Genomic DNA, 16,841 nt, shown 5'->3' with positions numbered 1-16,841 from the left:
GAGGAGGGGCCAGCAGCTCCCAAGCAGGTCTCAGCCAATAGCTCTTTGAGCAGCGACTGGAAGACAGTCTCCATAGCGGCATGGCGGCTGGGCTCCTGCCTCCTTTTCTCCTGGGCCACCTCCCATGCATTCGGAGGACAAGGCTGAGGTCTGGGCCAGCCCAGATTAAAGGGCTTCTCAGCAAAGATGAGTCCTCAGTCCTCAGCCCTCACTGCCTCTGACCAGAGGTATGTGCACCCTGGGCCAGCCGTGGTCCCTCTGTCACACTGTGGCAGCACCACAATGGCCCAGCCCTGAGCAGAAAATCCAGAGCTTCTGAGGCCATTGGATTAACTCCTTTCAGAGATAATCAGGTTGTAGCCCAGGCCCTTTCTTGGGCCAGCCAGAGAGGGACAGACTCAGCCCATGATGGCTACACGGCTGTCATTTCCAACCCAAACCTAAGAGCCTGCCCTCCTGCCATCTCTACTCTCCAATTCCTCACATGCCCGCTAGGTCCACAACCCAGACATGGCAGGGGAGGTGAGCATGACGGTGAGTCGAAAGGAGGCCATGAGAGACCTGGGCTGAGCTGGAACTGCAGCCATGTGCCAGCCTGAAGCCAGCCCTCTCTCCCATGGTCACTGCCAGCCAGAGCTCTTTGAAGCTGGATGGGACCCCCCCAGGGCAAGGCAGCAAGTTCTTGTCCTGGTGCAGAAGGAGAAGACCAAACTGGCTCCACAGTCCCATCTCCATCTGCTCTGTGCCTCCGGAAGGCAAGGAGCCCAAGTCCCCAGGACAGTGGTATCAGCTGTTGGGGAAGCACCGTTGTCCAGGGGAGGCCTCGGGCCGGAAGCTGTGTTTGATCAGTGGGCTGGGGTAGTAGGTAGTTGTGTACACATTGGTCTGCTGCAATGGGTAGAAGCCGGCTTTGTCGTCAGGAATCAGGTTATTCTTGTTCAGGGTCTGTGGGAGAAGGAAGGAACAAAAGAAGGGGTTAAGGGACAGACAGGGTAAGCGGTCAGCCAGGTTAAGGAGATCAGGAGCCAGTCAATGAAAGGACATTCTAACTGCTGATGTAGTATCCTGTTCACAACACCATTGCTCCCTCCCAAGTGCCCAGCCCAGTAAGCCCACCTTAGAGCCAGAACCATTGCACCCATCACCCTGCCCTCTGCTTCTATGGGAGGGCTCTCACCTTGAACTCCATAGGTGTGTACTTCTCATTCTTAGGGGTGCCCCCACCCTTGTAGTGCAGGTGGTTTGGTGTGGCAGGATGGACGAGTGTGGACTCCTGGGACTGGCGCTGGCAGTGCTGGCAGGACAGGTACACGGCCAAGGTCAGCAGCCCAGAGCCCAGGAAGCAGCAGATGCCCGTGGCTACCAGGTGGATGAGACTGAACCCTGGGAGAGGGAGCGGTAAGTGGTAAGGAACGGGCCACTGTGCGGTGGACAGCCTCCCAACTGGCTCCCAACAGGAGGCTCAGAGACATAAAGGAAGAGCTTTGAGACCAGAGCCAATGGAAACAGGACCACCTATGGCTTGGGTCAGAGGCAAGCAGAGGATGTGGAGCTGGGTGACTTGTGACTTCTTGAGTACAGACTTGATGACTACCTCCTAGATGGGGGGCATGAATGAAACTGCCCAGAGCCCCCTCCACATGGTCTGAAGCAGTGGGGAACCTCCACAAGGTTAGTCTATCTGGAGTGGGAGGTGGAGAGGTCCCAAATTTCAAAGTAAGGTGGGTCTCCTCCTGGAGGAGGAGGGGTAGAGGACAGTATTATAAAGGTGTGTGTGGGGGGGGGGGGGCGGGGGGAAGGTTCCTTTTACCTTCACAGCCGGTGGCCTCCTCCACACTGGAGGCAGGCAGGATCACTGCAGGAAGACAAGCAAAGAGGGTGTTGGGGCAGGCGGCGGGGGGGGGGGGGGGGGCAAGAGGGGTCCCTCTGGGGCTAGGTGTGTCTTTAAGAGGACCCCTGGGTCAGCACTGAGCTGTGGGATAGGCCTGGGGCTACCTGCCTCCCACCCCGATGTTCTATCCTGCACCCCCCAGGGTATATGCTTCAGAAAGGGAAGGAAGTTGGGGCTCAGTGGGAAATGTTGGTGAGAAGGGGCTGGCTGGAAGACCTACCGGGAATCTCGCTGTAAGGGCAGGGGCGGCTCTGGCTGCTGTTGCCGGCACAGGTGCTGGGCCCTGGGACCAGGTCCTCACAATGCCGACTGCGGGCTTGGACTCCATCCTCAGTGCATGCACTCCACTCGGACCACAGCGACCAGCCTTCTGTGGGTGGTGGGTTGGGACGAGGTTAACTGCCCCAGCACCCTCTGGTGGGGACTGGAGGGCTCCATGGTGCTCCCCAGCCCGGGCCGGGTGTACTCAGTACCTGGGCAGGCCTGCGTGGCACACAGTGCCTCCTCCGTGTGCAGCCCCAGGCAGATGTCCTCGCCTGGGGAGGGCGCGGGGCTGGTGCAGGACCGGGTGCGTTGATAGTGGCCACCACCGCAGGAGGCTGAGCATGGGGACCAGGAGGTCCAGCAGGACCAGGCGCCCCGCACTACAAGGGGATAGTGTGTGTGAGGGGAGCTGCAGGTGCAGACAGGGCCCCGAGGCAGTCTTCCGTCCCTTCCCAGGCAAGGCCACTTCTGCCCTGGGCCACACAGACCTCAACACCCGCTCCACCCCGACTCCCACAGCTCACTGCAAGGAGAGGCCCCTCCCTGTCAGGGGTGGCAGGGGGAAAGGCAGGCTGGCGGAGAGAGAGGGGAACCGGCGGGGGGGTGGGGGTGGGGGGGAGGGGTCCCTTTGGGGCTAGGTCATCGAAAACCAACTCAAAACAAGCTCCTCATCCGGCTAACCCACTGGAGGAGAGGGAAAAGTGACAGGAAGGTGAGGAAAGCTCTGCTCTATGGGCGTGGCTGCTGAGTCCTTGCTCAGGACTATTGCTCTGGGGCCCTTGCACAGACGGCTGGGAGAAGAGGTCACCCGAGCATGAGCTGTGGCCTGCGAGTCTCCTAGATGGGGGTTCCCTGGGTGGAGGTGTCCCAGGATTACTTAGTACAGGGTTACCTGGACAAGCCTGCGGGTTGCAGTCCTGGTACTCAGTGGCGTCCCCCACGCAGGGCAGGCCCCCGTTGCGGGGCTCGGGGTTTGTGCAGGTCCTCTTGCGGACGTGGAAGCCCAGCTCGCAGTCCCGAGAGCAGGACGACCAGGGGCCCCAGGAGGCCCAGCCCCCGCTCACCACGTGCTGGGCGGTGCCCCCGCTGCGCAGCAGATCCTCCACCAGGGCTGAGGGTGGGGGGACTGGCTTCAGCCACAGGGCTTTCTTCCGAACCGTGCCGCCCAGAGCTCCGCTCCGGCTTCCAGCCCCGCCCGCCCCGCCCCGCCCCTGGCCCCGCCCCCGCCCCGCCCCCTCGCTCTGCGCCGGGGAAGCTGGGAGGCCGGTGGGGAGGTTGGGACGGGCTGTACCGTCTGTGTCACAGGTTCCCGAGCTGTCTGCGGGGCAGGTTCGGGTCTCCGTCCTCCTCCTGCCAAACTGCAGGCCGTGGGGGTCGGGCAGGGGCGCGCGGCACGTGAAGCGGAATCGCTGCTCCTGCCGCGCCCCGCCCTGGGTCACGTTCACGGGCAGCCACGGCGTCCAGGGCGTGTTGCGCCGCACTTCGGGGCAGCCCTCCGGGTTGCACGTCTTGAATTCCTTGGGGGATAGGAGCTGGGGCTGTTTCCTAGCCTTGCAGCCCCCAGGCCTGCCCCGCGGTCCCGCCCGGCCCACCCTCCTGTAGGTTACAGACTCCGAGTCCAGCCCGGCCCTCACCACACCGCAGCCGGGGCAGGAGTTGCCATTCTCGCAGGCCCGACGCCGCGACTGCACGCCGCCCCCACAGTTGCTGCTACACTTGCTCCAGGAGCCCCAGGATGCCCAGAAGATGGGTACTGGGCAGGGCGTGTTCTCGTTACAGAACCTGAGGGGCATGAAGGGAGGGGTTCAGCCCTCTAGGGAGCAAGCGCCCCCTTCCCTACTAAGCGGCACTGGGAGTGCAAACTATGAAGGACGAGTCCACTGGGTCACCTGGAAAACCCCAGCCGCTTTCTAGGAGGCCAGGCCGGGAAAGTCTGGGACCTCAGGGCTAGCTTCTCAGAACCCCCCAAGCACAGACTAGCTCACCGCTCCTCCCGGCTCTTGCCCACGCAGATGCGGCCCCCGTGGCGGGGAGCAGGGTTGCTGCAACTTCGCTGGCGGACCTGGAATCCTATCCCACAGGTGGTGCTGCACAGGGCCCACGACGACCACGTGGTCCACGCCCCATTCCTGTGGGGTGGGAGGAGACAGAGACAGATGACCCCTGAGCCCTAGCTTCTCTGATCTAGTCTACATCTGGGCAGACGGATTTGTTGTTGTCAGGAAGTGCCAGACAGTGATTCATTCATCATTCATCCATCCATTCATCCATCCATCCATCCATCCATCCATCCATCCATCCATCCATTCATCCATCCATCCATCTATCCTCAAACATGTGTTGAGAGCCTTCTTGCACATATCAGACTGTGCTCAGGGCTAAGGGTACAGAGATAGGACATGGGTTCTATTCACAGGGACAAAAGGACACATTCTCTAGAAATGGCCCCAATCACCTTGCCAATCTGCAACCTTGGTTTCAACCTTCTTGGTTAGCCAATTCTTGCACTCAAACCCATGCTCCCTCTCCTGCTCTACCACCACAAGTGCTTTGCTCCAACCTTAGGCACCACTCACTCCTGTCTACTTCGACTCCAATTTTCAAAATTTGGCTCTACCGCTTACTGGCTGCATAAGCCTGGGCAAGTGACTGAAACCTTCTGTGTGCCTCATCATACGCTAATCTTTAAAGTAAGGATAATGATGGTATTCCTACATCAGGTTCTTTAGACTGTTAAATTAATAAATGTACTAATTAAATTATTTTACGAGGGTCCAGAATTGTGGGTTACTTGTTATAACCACTTCATGAGGTCCCCAAGTACTAGGCAGTGTGCAGGCACTTTATATATATCACCTCCTATAAGCCGCTTGGGGTGGGATGTTGACCCCCCACTTAGAGAAGCTCAGAGGGGTTAGGTGGCTTGGCCAAGGTCACACCTCCAGACAGTGGCAATCCAGGACTGGCGCCAGGCCTGCCTGCCTTACCACCATCCCATGCTGCCCCTCATGTTTGGGACAGTAAGGCCTATTGAGGCTAAGATCTGTCCAGGGGTGATTCCCAAGTCTGTCCAGCCTTCCTCTTTGTGTCAAGAGTTCTCACAAGGCAGAACTTCTCTCCCACTAAAGTGGAAGCTCCCCCAGTGCTCATGTTTCCTGCCTCAGACTTCAGCTACCTGTCCAGTTGCCTGTAAAGCCCTGAAGTGGTTTCCACCCTTTAGTGCAAACATCTGGCTAGGGATGCCCCACTCCAGGTAAAGACAGTAGCCATGCAAACCCTGTAGCCACACATACCTGGAGCAGTTGGCAATGTGGATGGCTGGCCCCAGGCAGTCTCGGCCCCCACAGCGGGGTTGAGGGGTATCACAGGCTCGGGCCCGACACAAGCAAGAGCCTGAGTTGTCCCCATCTAAGTGCTCACATGGTTGCCACAGTGACCACGGGCCAAAGCCCCCATCCTGAGTCACATTCCGCACCTGCAGACACACATCAGAGGCGGGGCGGGGGTGGGGTGCAGGGGGGCCAGTCACAGAAGGCAGGAGTAGGGAAGGCAGGAGGTCCTAGGGGGTATGGGGATTCTGCTGGGGAGTCACAGCCTGAAATGGGGGGACAGGTCCTAGGTGGGGGGGATAAGGGGGTTCTCACAGGACACGCTGTGATGTTCTGGGTCCAGAGGCTCATGTTGGAGCTGTCCTCGAGGGTGCTGCAACGTTGCTGCCTCCCGTCCCAGCCGCAGTACGGGTCCCGTGCCCCCAGGCATGCCCTGCCAGACAGAGGCCCTGAGACTCAAGCCCACTGGCCTCCCAGCCTCACTGCATCCCAAGAAGACACCTGGCCGCTCCCCTCTGGGCACCCCTGTCCATCCAGTTGCCCTCCACAATGATGAGTTCACTGAACACTTACTGTTTGCCAGGCATCATCATTGTAAGTGCTTTACAAGCATGGAAGAATTTAATACAACAACCCAATAATGAAGGCACTGTTATTATCCTCCTGGAGTCTGTAGGGGGACTTTCCATTGGCCAGCGGGGCCAGGGATGTCGAGGGCTAAAGGGATACACTAAAGAGTCAAGAGGTTGCCCTGTTGGTGTCTCCTTGAAGCTTCAGGGAGAGTCGCCTGTCAGGTGAGTTCTTTATTTTTAGTGAATTCAACAGACCAGGCCTCCAGACCAGGCCCAGAGAGAAAAGAGGTTTTATGAGAGGCCTTATAGAGAAGAGGGTGTGGCTTCCCTTGTCCCCGGCGGAGGTCAAAGAAGGCAATTCTCTCCCTTGTTCCAGCAACCCCTGACCTTGTATAAGGGAGGTGGGGCTTGGGGTGTTAGTGGGTGAGGGCCTTGCTGGAGCCCAGGAAGCATACTCTGGCCCACCTGGGAATGCAGAACACTCATCTGTTGCTCAAGAATCTGTTTCCACTTTGTTCACTCAAGCACCATTTGTGTAAATTGTACAGTATAAGTGCACTCATATTTTCATCTAGGACCAATGGTTTGATTGGGGGTTGTTTCTCGAGCAGAATGCATCAAATTAGACATTATGGGACTAAATACATGTGTAAGCGTAGCCCCAGCAACCTGTGGTTTTAAGATTCTGCTCATGTGCTGACATTTGGACCAAATTGGCTGCTAGCAAATTCAACCAGTTAGAATTCAATAAAGCCCACTCCTGAGTGTATTTCCCCCAGCTCTCCGAAAGGGAGACCAAACTCTAGAAGCAGCTGATACTGCACTTACTAAGCAGCATATATTAAATTTTTAAAGAAGAACTAGCCATGACTAGTGGTTATTAATAATAATAAAGATGCTATTTATCAAAAACATATGTCTGCCAATAGAGAAAATGACTAAGAGCAGCACATTTGAGTCGGTTCACACAAGATCAAAGCAGAAGATTCAGGAGGAATGCAATTGCCTCATGCTACTTCTTTCATCTAGCCAGTTCTAGAACAGTAGTTTCCAGTCTTAACTGCAAATTAAAATCTCCTGGGAATCTTTTAAAAACCTTAAGCAAGCAAACAAACAAAAACCCTGCCTTTTACCTAGGCCTTTGGACTGGAGTAGGCCCAGGCACTGGGATCTTTTAAATACCCCCCAGGTGATTCTAATGAATAGCATGGCTGAGAACCGCTGTTCCGGGGCCACTTTTGTCAACGTTCCAAAGCCTAGAGATAAAGTGCCCCGTCTCTCCAACCCAGGACGGAACAAGAAAGGAGAGAAGAGAAACCTCAGGGTAGATGCTAACCCCAACCCCCTCCCCGCCTCCGCCATCAGGATCCCTCACCCTCTCTGCCTCTCCTATTCCAAGGACACTCCTGCCCTGTTCTGGCCCTGGCTCTGGCTGCCCGGGGAGGCCTGCAAGGCCGCGCTGGGGCTAGTGCCTGAGCTCTCTTATCTGCGTTCACTGCTTTTGCCAAATGAAGCTCCAAAGCTTACAGGGCAGGGAACGCTCTTAAGAAAATTAAAGCTCCAAACAGGGAAGAGTTAAACTGTGTCTCTGACTGTAGGATTGGGTGGCAGTTTAGAGTTTTGTGTGTGTGTGTGTGTGTGTGTGTGTGTGTGTGTGTGTGTGTTTAAAGCAGCCATCAGACCAATAATGTATCACCATGTGCTTTTTTTTTTTTACTTCAATGTCTCAAGCAGCCATTATAGAAGGGAACAGGCTCATTCCATGAGCTCAGAGATGGATGGTGGAGGTGGCAAGCAGGCAGTTTCCAGCACCGAGTAGCAAGGCTCTAAATGGGAGCTGTCCAAGGTAGCAATGGTGTCCCAGGAGCTTGGGAGCAAGTGGCTGTTACTTAAGATGGCAGCAGAGGGAGGGAAGGTCAGGAGGAAGGTCAGGAGGAGACACTCTCTGAGCTTTCCTCCCGAGGGAGCTGAGGTAGAGGCCACATCCCTCCGGTGCAGCCTGATTGGCAAGCTGGAAGGAGGAAGGGGTGGATCATGCATAAACACCTGCTTTGTAGAGCCAAGTCAGCATCATTCCCTGCTCCTCCTCTTGTGAGCCTTGGTCTCTCTCTGGCCAGGCTAGGGTTCTGGTTGTGCCCCACAGAACCCAGATTTTCCCGAGTGAAAGGAGAGGGCTGGACACAAGCCCCAGATTCTGGGCAGAGGAGGGGGCCTGAAGGCGCTCCGCTCACCCACCCTCATCCTCCTGCCAGCTTTGAAAGGAATGAGGAAAACACATGAAATGCCTATCCTAGGATAAAACGCTGTGACAACCCACCCATATTGCGCACATTCTGATGTACATTGTACCATAGACAGTTTGGCTTCCAGACTCTGAGGTGCACAGCTTGCTGGCTGCACGGGTTTACTCCGGTCAGTTGATTAACTTTGCAATAATGAAACCTCACCTTTTCCATTTTTTACATCCACCACAGGTTTATGACAGGGTTTTCACTGAACACACAAATGCCCCTTATCCCAAACTCAGGAAGCCAAATAGTATGAAAGTTTCAGACTCCCACCTGACCTCTTTCGAACTGGCTGTGCCACCTGGCCACGCTATGCAACCTGCCCGTCCCCTCTCTGCAGCACTGTGTGAGCGGGGACCTGTCCCAGCAGCAGCTTTCTTCCTCTCATTCCACTGCAGACCCCATTACTTCAGATCTGGCCACAGCCACATTAGCTCATGCTGGCCGACCATCTGCCCTACGACAGTGCTGCCCGCCACTCTCTGATTGATCTTCTGTCACTCTGTCACTTCCCTGCTCTAAGACCACTTCAGTGCCCAGTCACAGGATTCAAATCAAAATTCTCCCTTGGCCTCAATCCACTTCCAGCCCCATTCCTCACTCCCTCCTGCACCAACCTCCTTTCAGGCCAAATCAAGAAGATTCATTCATGTGTGCAAGGCCAGTGTATGCCTTGGAATGGGCGTGGCCCCCGGTGGAATATAAAAAAATACTGGGACACTGAGTTTACCTTCAAAGCTTTACAACCTCTTAAAGAACAAGGCACATGTGAAAAGTTTAATAACAACACAAGGGCTAATGAACACAAGCAATGGGGGAATGGCATCAGCAGGAGCCTGTGACTCACTGCCAAGCAGTGCTGTCTGTATTCAAGCTTGGAGACTGGAGACTCCAGAAAACCCAGGAGGTTGGAGACCCCTAAGTATATTTCTAGAGAGAAAAAGGAATAAGAACATTAGCTACCACTTATGACTCGCTGGATTGGCGCTCCATGAGTATTATTCCCAATCCTTACAATGACTCAGCCCAAACTGAACAGTATTTGCTCCATCACTATGTCACCCTGTTTTCCCAAATGAAAAAGCTGAAGCACAAAAGGTTAAAGAACTTGAAGATCATATCGATAGTAGACAATGGAGCTGAGGTGGTACCCTGGGTGTGTCCAATTGCAGCATGTGAGTCCCTCCCACTGCACCCTTGTCTCTCCCCACATGTCAGATACAAGCCAAGAGTTCTCTCCCCAGCCACGCATTCAGAACTCCCAGGAAAACGAAAGCGTTCCAGACTTAGTTCCTCTTGCCTCGCTCCTCTCACACGGACAGCCCTGCAAAGGGCTCTGAGCATGGGAGGGCTAAGTCAATGTTGGGTGTTTTGTTGATGGAGCCATGTGTTGGGGCTGAGGGTAGCTTAACTGCCTGCCCACTGCTACCCTCCCCCCTTCCCCTGGCCGCCACATCAGGACTATCAGGCCTCTTCCCCTGCTCTCCAGGCCTCTGCCCAGCTCCCAGCACACCCTCCTGGGGCTGGAGGACAATCCTTGGCAGCAGGAGATGCATTTGTCTCCCAAATCTCAAGGACAGATGGGCACGGCCAGGAGGTCTCTGTGTTGCAAAGATCACAGGAGCCCGTGTGGCTGTGACCATGCCAGCTAAAGGCCGTTCTTGATTAGCTCAGAAATGAAGAGCTGCAGTTTGGGGGAGGCTCACGTGGTGGGAGTCTGAGCTCTATCTCCATTTGGCTTTGGAATAAGCTTTTGTTTTCCCCTTAAATGCCAGTGTCTCTGTTGCCAAATTTGTGGAACCGCTTGAAGCTAAGGTATGGGGAACTGATCTGGGACACAGCTGGGGAGGGTATACAGGCTCCACATGGTTCTTCACCTCCATCCCACCCCAGCTAGGCTTCTAAGGAAGGAAGAGGAGCAAAGATGGGGGGGGGGGGGCGGGGGGCTGACTCAAAGCGCGTCTCCCATCTGCCCCCCCTCCCCCTGATAAGCACTGCGGTCTCAAAGATAAAGGCCACTCTCTGAACAGAGGGGACAGAGAAGAAGTTAAGTGGGCTGTAACTATACGGGGCTGATGGTAGGGATGACAACAGTGACAAGTGGTTTATGCTGATTATCCCAATTAACCTCCACCAAACCCTGCCAGAACCCTGCGGAGATTTTATGAGGAGGAAACCCAGGTTCAGAGAGGTTAAGTGACTGGTTCAAAGGCACACAGCTGGAGACTGTGCCAGAATGACATCCGGGTCCAACAGACCCCTCCCCCCCCCCCCCCCCCCCCCGTCCCAAAAGCGCGATGGGCGGGGATAAACCCGCGGAGGCCCGCCCCCGGCTCGCTTACCTTTGGTTGCGGTAGGAGGCGCACCTCTCCAGCGGGACGCGCAGCACCCCGTCGCTCAGCCCCACGAAGAGCGCGCGGGCGCTGTGCAGGATGCGCAGGCTGCGCAGGGGCTCGCGGCGCCCGGGGGGCAGCACGTGCAGCTCCTCCAGGTAGCAGCCCCGGAGGCTGCGGCTCGTGGTGGACAGTGCCTTCAGGATGGTGCCCGACTCTGGAAGGGTCAGGTGAGGGGGTGGCCTTAAAGGGCCGGGAACCTCACGGCCCTAGCCCTCGCCCCTCAACCTCTTCCCACTCCGCGCCCAGACCCCGCGGGCCGGCTCACCGGTGCCGATGTAGAGCACATGGTAGAGCGTGTCCTTGGCTTGCACAAGGTCCACCACGAGGTGCGAGAAGCGCACGCTGTCCTGGGTGACGCAGGGCTCGGGGGTCACCGGCTGCACGGCCTCACTCATCAGGAACAGGCGCTGTGCGTCCTGCAGGCTGCGCTCCGTCAGGTTCTCATTGGGGCCCATCTCGGACAGGGTGCCGCACTGCGCAGGGAGGCGGGTCACAGGAGCGCAGCCGCTGGGCTGCGCAATCCCTGTCTCCCTCCTTCCTTATGGCAACCCAGGCGGTCACTGGCACACTCTGGCTCTTCAGTCCTCCCCCAACAGCCCCACCCAGCCCCCTGCACCCTCTTCCAGGAAGAGATGCCTCTTTGGGAACTAAGGGAAACTGAGGCTGGGAAGGTGGGGCAGGAAGGACCTGCCAGGGCTGGGGAAGAGGAGGGGGAGACTGTCTTGTCCAAAAAAGGGATTATTTGAGCGCGGACAACAAGTGTCCTCTGATCGTATGCTGTGGCTCTAGGCGCCCCTCCCTCATGTTGTGTCAGCTCTGCCTTCCTCTCCCGTGTCCCTACCTGTTCAAGTTCGTATGCCTTCCAAACCAAAACTGGCAGACGACTACCATTTATTGAGCACCTACTGCATTCCAGGCACCATATCAGGTGCTTATCAACCCTCACACATACCTATGAGGTCAGTGGAATTATCCCTGCATGCCAGATAAAGAAAAAGTGAGGCAAGGAGGTGAGTGACTTGCCCAAGGTCACACACAGAGAGAGGGGCTAGATCCGGCTCAAGCTTGTGGGACCACAAAGCCTGAAGTCTCCCCCTGCTCCTTCTGGCCGGGACAGGAAGTTGATGGATGTGAAAGTCCACCATCCATAGTTTCCTTTGCCCATGGCTCTTTCCCATACCACCCAGGGCACCCAGTGCCCTTGAGAGGGTTAATTTGAAACGCAGGCAGACAGGGCAGGGGTCCAGTGGCAAACAAAGGCAGGTGGAACACAGGCAGGGACAGACATGGCAGTTTGAGCCAGCCTAACCACAGGAATCAATTAAGCAGAAATAATAAAATGTTTCTGGACTTAAGGCGGGAGGCATGGGAAACCAAGGGAGGGCCTGCAGTAAACAAGATGTACAAACACATAGAAACAGAAAAAGTTCAACATAGGAACAGAAAAAGAACACACAGAAACAGGGAACGTTCAGGTCCGTTGCTGGGCAAAAACAATTGAGGAAATCAATCAGGTGATGACACACCCTCACACTCCTGACACTGAGACTCTCCAGGCATTAGTACCCATGCAGACGGCAAGCAAACTTCAGCCAAAATCCCCAAATTCTGCCAGACAGGTTGTGTGGTCTCCTGGTCCGACCTCCCTACCTTCCTGGAGGTGGGGTCACATTTAGAGATGGCTCAGAGCATGATCCCTTGCTCTGTGACCCAACCGCTCTACCTTTCTTGTTCCACAGTCTCAGAGGTTACCACCCTCGTAGGGGACCACTGTAGACCCCCTCAGATGGGCGTAAATGAGCATGGACAGGCTTGGGAGTCAGCTTGTGACTGGTAGTCTGGTGGAAGGCCCTGTGTACAGAGAGGGGCAGAGAGGAGAAGCTGTACCTGGAAATTGGGGATGGGGTTGGCGATGGGGAGCCAGGCAGCCCTGGGGTTCTCCTGGTAGCGGAACGGGCCGTTGAAAGCCTGGGAGATGGCACTGAGGTTGAAGGCGCAGACAGCAGAAGCAGCGATGCTATTTCTGAAAGGCAAGAGGTGGTGGGATGCTGCCCCCGCATAGGCCTCAGCACCCTCCTTAGACCCCACAGCCAGCAGTCAAGGCATCGCCTGGCACTGCTCAAAGGCCGACTGAACACCTATGATTAGCCTGGTGCCTCCTGCGTGATGGGGGGTCACAGAGGAGGAACCGTGGTCCTCATGCTCTGGGAACCCTCTGGGAAAGAAAGGCCACTGATGAGAACCCTGGTGGTTCTGTGCTACCTACTCGTCCCCTTCCCTTCTCCTATGGGAGGGTCAGATAAACTCAGCGTTTTCATTTTATCCATGGCCACTGTAGGAAATACCCTATATAATAAAGAGCTAATATGCTAATTAGACCGATGGCAGAACGACCTTCCAGAACTATCTTCCGGAACAACCTTCCGGAATGACTAGTGGGTTGGGGGTGGGGGAACGGGGCCGCAGGGGGAGGGCTGAGGCAGCCGGGGCTGCGAGGGCCAAGCCCCTTGCATGAACTTTGTGCATCAGGCCTCTAGTATTTTATATTACAACTCAGTATAACACACACATATATGCACACACATATATGCACACACACATATGCAATGAAGTTTTATGAGACAATACTTACCCTTATTAAATACATTATACTCTGATATTTTTATTCCAGCCTATTCTGTTTTATTTATTTGTTTGTTTTAAAAGTGGGTTACCAAACCACTGATATACTGCAGCCCACAACACCCTGAGCCAAATGACCTCTAAGACCCCTTTCAGTCACGAAGTCTCAGGTTTCTATGAGTCTGATGTGAACAGTTCAGAGCTGATATCACTACACCAAGTGTTTCCAGTTCCGTTCTCTGCGTTCAGTCCCTCTCACAAATGTGCCCATTTCTGCCTGGTCTCCGCCGCCATCATCTCCCCTGGATGCCACACTGGCCTCCTGGCTGGCCTCCCTGCCACTGCCTCGTCTCCTCCAATCCGTTCTCCACTCAGCAGCCAGAGTGTGTGTCTCAAAGCGCACATCCGAGCTAGTCTCTGGCCTGCTTCAAGTCCTTCAATAATTTATTGCTCTTAGGATAAATATCAAAACCGGTAAAACCGGCTACAAGGCCTGCAGGACATAATCCTCCCTCTCCCAGCCCTTCTGCCTCCTCTCCTGTCTGTCTCCTCCTCTCCCTCCAGGCTCTTGCCACTCTGGTCTGGCTCCGTTCCTCAAACATTTCTACCAACCCAAAAGCTTTGCATGTGTGGTTCCCTTGGGCTAGACTGCTCCTCTCCCCTAGTTAATTCCTGTTTATCCTGCGGGCGTCACTTCCTACAGGAAGTCTTCCCTGATCACCACCCCTCTCTCTATATGTTTAGAGGCTTCCCTGTGCACTCACTGCCCTTTCCCTTTGTAGCATTTACCACGATTAAAGTGGTGAGATATGAATATCACAGTTACTGATAACCACCCTCTCTAGAATGTAAGCTCCTTAAGGTCTGCTCTTGCTTTGCTGGGTAGGGTTAGCAGGGCCATGGAATCCTGAGGCTGGAAGGGACTGTGACATCCTCGGCGTCTCCCGGATAGGCTGCTGCCGGACCTTCCGGAGCTGCCATCCCCTCCCTCAAGGCAGCTGCCTCTCTCTCATCACCACAACTTCTTCCTGAAGCCACAACCCAGCTCCTTCTATTGCTTCATATCTGGCCTAGGCCTGGCCTTCATGGCAACCCAGAATACATGCTGACCACGGCAGGGGCAGCAAGTCACAAAATCCTCAGATGACCCGCTGCAGAAGGCACAACAATCCCCATCGCACAGAAAGAGAAACAAGAATCAGAGGGGGACTTCCCCGAGCCCACCAGGCTGTGAGGCCAGCATCCCAGGGAAGGGGTGGGGGAGGGCAGGGACTCACTCACACGTTGGTGGTGAAGACCCCGTAGATGAGGTCCTGCTCGGGCAGGTGGAAGGCACTCTGCAGCTCGTTGTAGTAGAAGGGGACCTCGCCCGGGCGGGAGCAGTTGAGCCGGGCCTTCATGAACGTGGTCCACGTGTCCTCCAGCAGGAAGCGGCCCCCCACGTCGTTCTTGCACACGCGGGCCACCCGAGAGTACACGGTGCGCCCGCAGTCATGCTCCACCGCGTTCTCTCGCAGGAAGAAGTACGCAAACAGCCCGATATCATAAGCTGCCACAAAGTTAGGCTCTGGGGGCAGAAGAGGAACAAGGGTGGGTCAGGTTAGCAGGGAGGAAGGGGGCGGAGTCGGGAGTAGTCACCTACTTCCGTTTTCCCAGGTGGGCATCCTGACATCCCTCTGCCAGCCTGGCGACCTGGAGGCTCTAACCCTGTCCCCACCTCCAACCCAAAGTGCAGTTGGAATAATAACTGACATGCATTACTCGGCACTCACTGTGTACCAGGACTAATGTGAGCACTTTATATGCATCAGCCATTTAATCCTCTTAACCACCGAGGAGGTCAGCACCGTGATTAGCCCCAGGTCATAGATGAGAATACTGTGGCACAGCAAGGTCAATACTTGCTCAAGGCCACACAGCTAGTTAGTGGAGAAGCAGGGATTCAACTCCAAGGGGCAGGAAACTCATGCCACTCTCCCCCCCCCCCCCCCCTCACCTCGCCCCAGTCACTTTTCCCATAATCCATCCTCCACATCAATTCCTAACGCTTCCTTTCCCCTCATAGCCTGCCCCCCTCTGCCCTGGGTACTCAGGACATCTGCGATTTCAACCAGAGTCCATCTCCCTGGGCAAACACACACCCTACTCTGGGCCCCTTGATGAAGCCAGTGTGAGCCCTTTCAGAGGCTGGGCAGGGAGGAGGACTGATGGGGGTCAGGATGGGCTGGTGGGTCAGAACTGGGGGAACCCCACCGTTGGGGCTGTGTCTCCTTACCATTGAGCCACTTGGAGTTATACTGGGCCGTGCGAAGGGGCGGCCCGCTGCCCAGGCTCCGGTAGATGGCAGGGTCCCGACCCGAGAAGTCGATGACGGTGGCCGCGTAGAGCTCCCCCTGGGAGGAGATGACGGCTGTGGAGTTGTGGCGAGGGTCGTAGGGGCAGCGGGCCACGCCATTGATCTTCTCCACCGTCCGGCTGAGGTTCCCCACCTGGGATGGCGGGGAGATGGGGGCACTTTTCCCTGAGATCCAGGGGCTGCCTGTTTTCCCACCTCAGAGTTTATTTCCCCTGGGTCCCTGGTCTCTGTGAGCCTCCCTCTCCCAGCCTCCCCCTCAATGCCCACCCCACAGTCCCTCTGCGGAAGCAGCCCTCATGGAGGGGAGGGTTGTGTCAGGAGCCCCACCTGCTCTGGCCCCTGCACGGTAAGGTACACCGATAAAACACAGCAGGCCTAGTGAAATGTGAATTTCGATGAACAACAAATAATTTTTTAGTATAAGTATGTCCCAAATCTTTATTTATTTTTTTTTTCAAAGAGGAAGGGAGAGGGAATCAATGATGAGAGAGAATCATTGACCGGTTGCCTCCTGCACACACCCAATGGGGATCAAGTCCACAATTCGGGCATGTGCCGACCAGAAACTGAACCGTGACCTCCTGGTTCTAGGTTGACACTCAACCACTGAGCCGCGCCATCTGGGCAGTATGGCCCAAATCTTTCCTGGGACATACTTATGCTAAAATATAATTGGTTGTTTATCAGAAATTAAATCTAACTGGGGATCCTTTCTTGTTTTGGGGTTTGTTGTTTGCTAAATTTGGCACCCCCACTCCAAGGCTATGTGCCTGGGCGGGAGAACCTGCTGTGTGCCTTTCTTACTGCCACCCCCCCACCCCCCCCCACCCCCCGCCGAGCGGTCCCCACCTGCCTGCTGGAGCACACGGGGGAGAAGGCGTTGGTCCCACACAGGAACACTTTCCGGCCAGTGACAATCAGGACGCGCACGTAGTTCTGACACTCCTCCTGAAGCAAAAGGGGAGGTGATCAAGGGACAACTCTCCAGGCTCTGGGTGTCTTCCCCTCTCACCACTGCACCACAGGTACGCAAAAGCACTGCCCTGTGCCCCAGCTCACCCTGATCTCAAGTTCAGGTGGCAGCGTGGGCCTCCCCTGCCCCCATACCTCCCTCCCCGGCCGC

The 16,841-nt window shown here is 55.9% G+C and overlaps 1 protein-coding gene across 1 annotated transcript in view; it reads right to left on the bottom strand.

Annotated features, from left to right (window-relative positions):
* Nucleotides 1-658: 658 nt before the first annotated feature.
* Nucleotides 659-16,841, bottom strand: part of SEMA5B (semaphorin 5B) — a 123,070-nt gene continuing 106,887 nt past the window's right edge. Inside the window, exons 6-22 of the mRNA XM_079767104.1 lie at nt 16,568-16,666; nt 15,638-15,851; nt 14,644-14,929; nt 12,628-12,763; nt 11,006-11,213; nt 10,687-10,894; nt 5,800-5,917; nt 5,449-5,630; nt 4,141-4,284; nt 3,790-3,937; nt 3,447-3,672; nt 3,048-3,266; nt 2,365-2,535; nt 2,112-2,261; nt 1,811-1,855; nt 1,178-1,383; nt 659-945 (exon numbers count right to left, since the gene is read on the bottom strand). Of these exons, the coding sequence (XP_079623230.1) occupies nt 787-945; nt 1,178-1,383; nt 1,811-1,855; nt 2,112-2,261; nt 2,365-2,535; nt 3,048-3,266; nt 3,447-3,672; nt 3,790-3,937; nt 4,141-4,284; nt 5,449-5,630; nt 5,800-5,917; nt 10,687-10,894; nt 11,006-11,213; nt 12,628-12,763; nt 14,644-14,929; nt 15,638-15,851; nt 16,568-16,666 (2,919 nt within the window). The 3' untranslated portion in view covers nt 659-786. The remainder of the gene's footprint in view (nt 946-1,177; nt 1,384-1,810; nt 1,856-2,111; nt 2,262-2,364; nt 2,536-3,047; nt 3,267-3,446; nt 3,673-3,789; nt 3,938-4,140; nt 4,285-5,448; nt 5,631-5,799; nt 5,918-10,686; nt 10,895-11,005; nt 11,214-12,627; nt 12,764-14,643; nt 14,930-15,637; nt 15,852-16,567; nt 16,667-16,841) is intronic.

The sequence above is a fragment of the Cnephaeus nilssonii genome (assembly GCF_951640355.1).
Source record: "Cnephaeus nilssonii genome assembly, chromosome: 3".
In the NCBI taxonomy this organism is placed as follows: domain Eukaryota; kingdom Metazoa; phylum Chordata; class Mammalia; order Chiroptera; family Vespertilionidae; genus Cnephaeus; species Cnephaeus nilssonii.
Note: the sequence above shows the minus strand (reverse complement) of the source record. Positions and strands in the feature narration are given on the sequence as shown.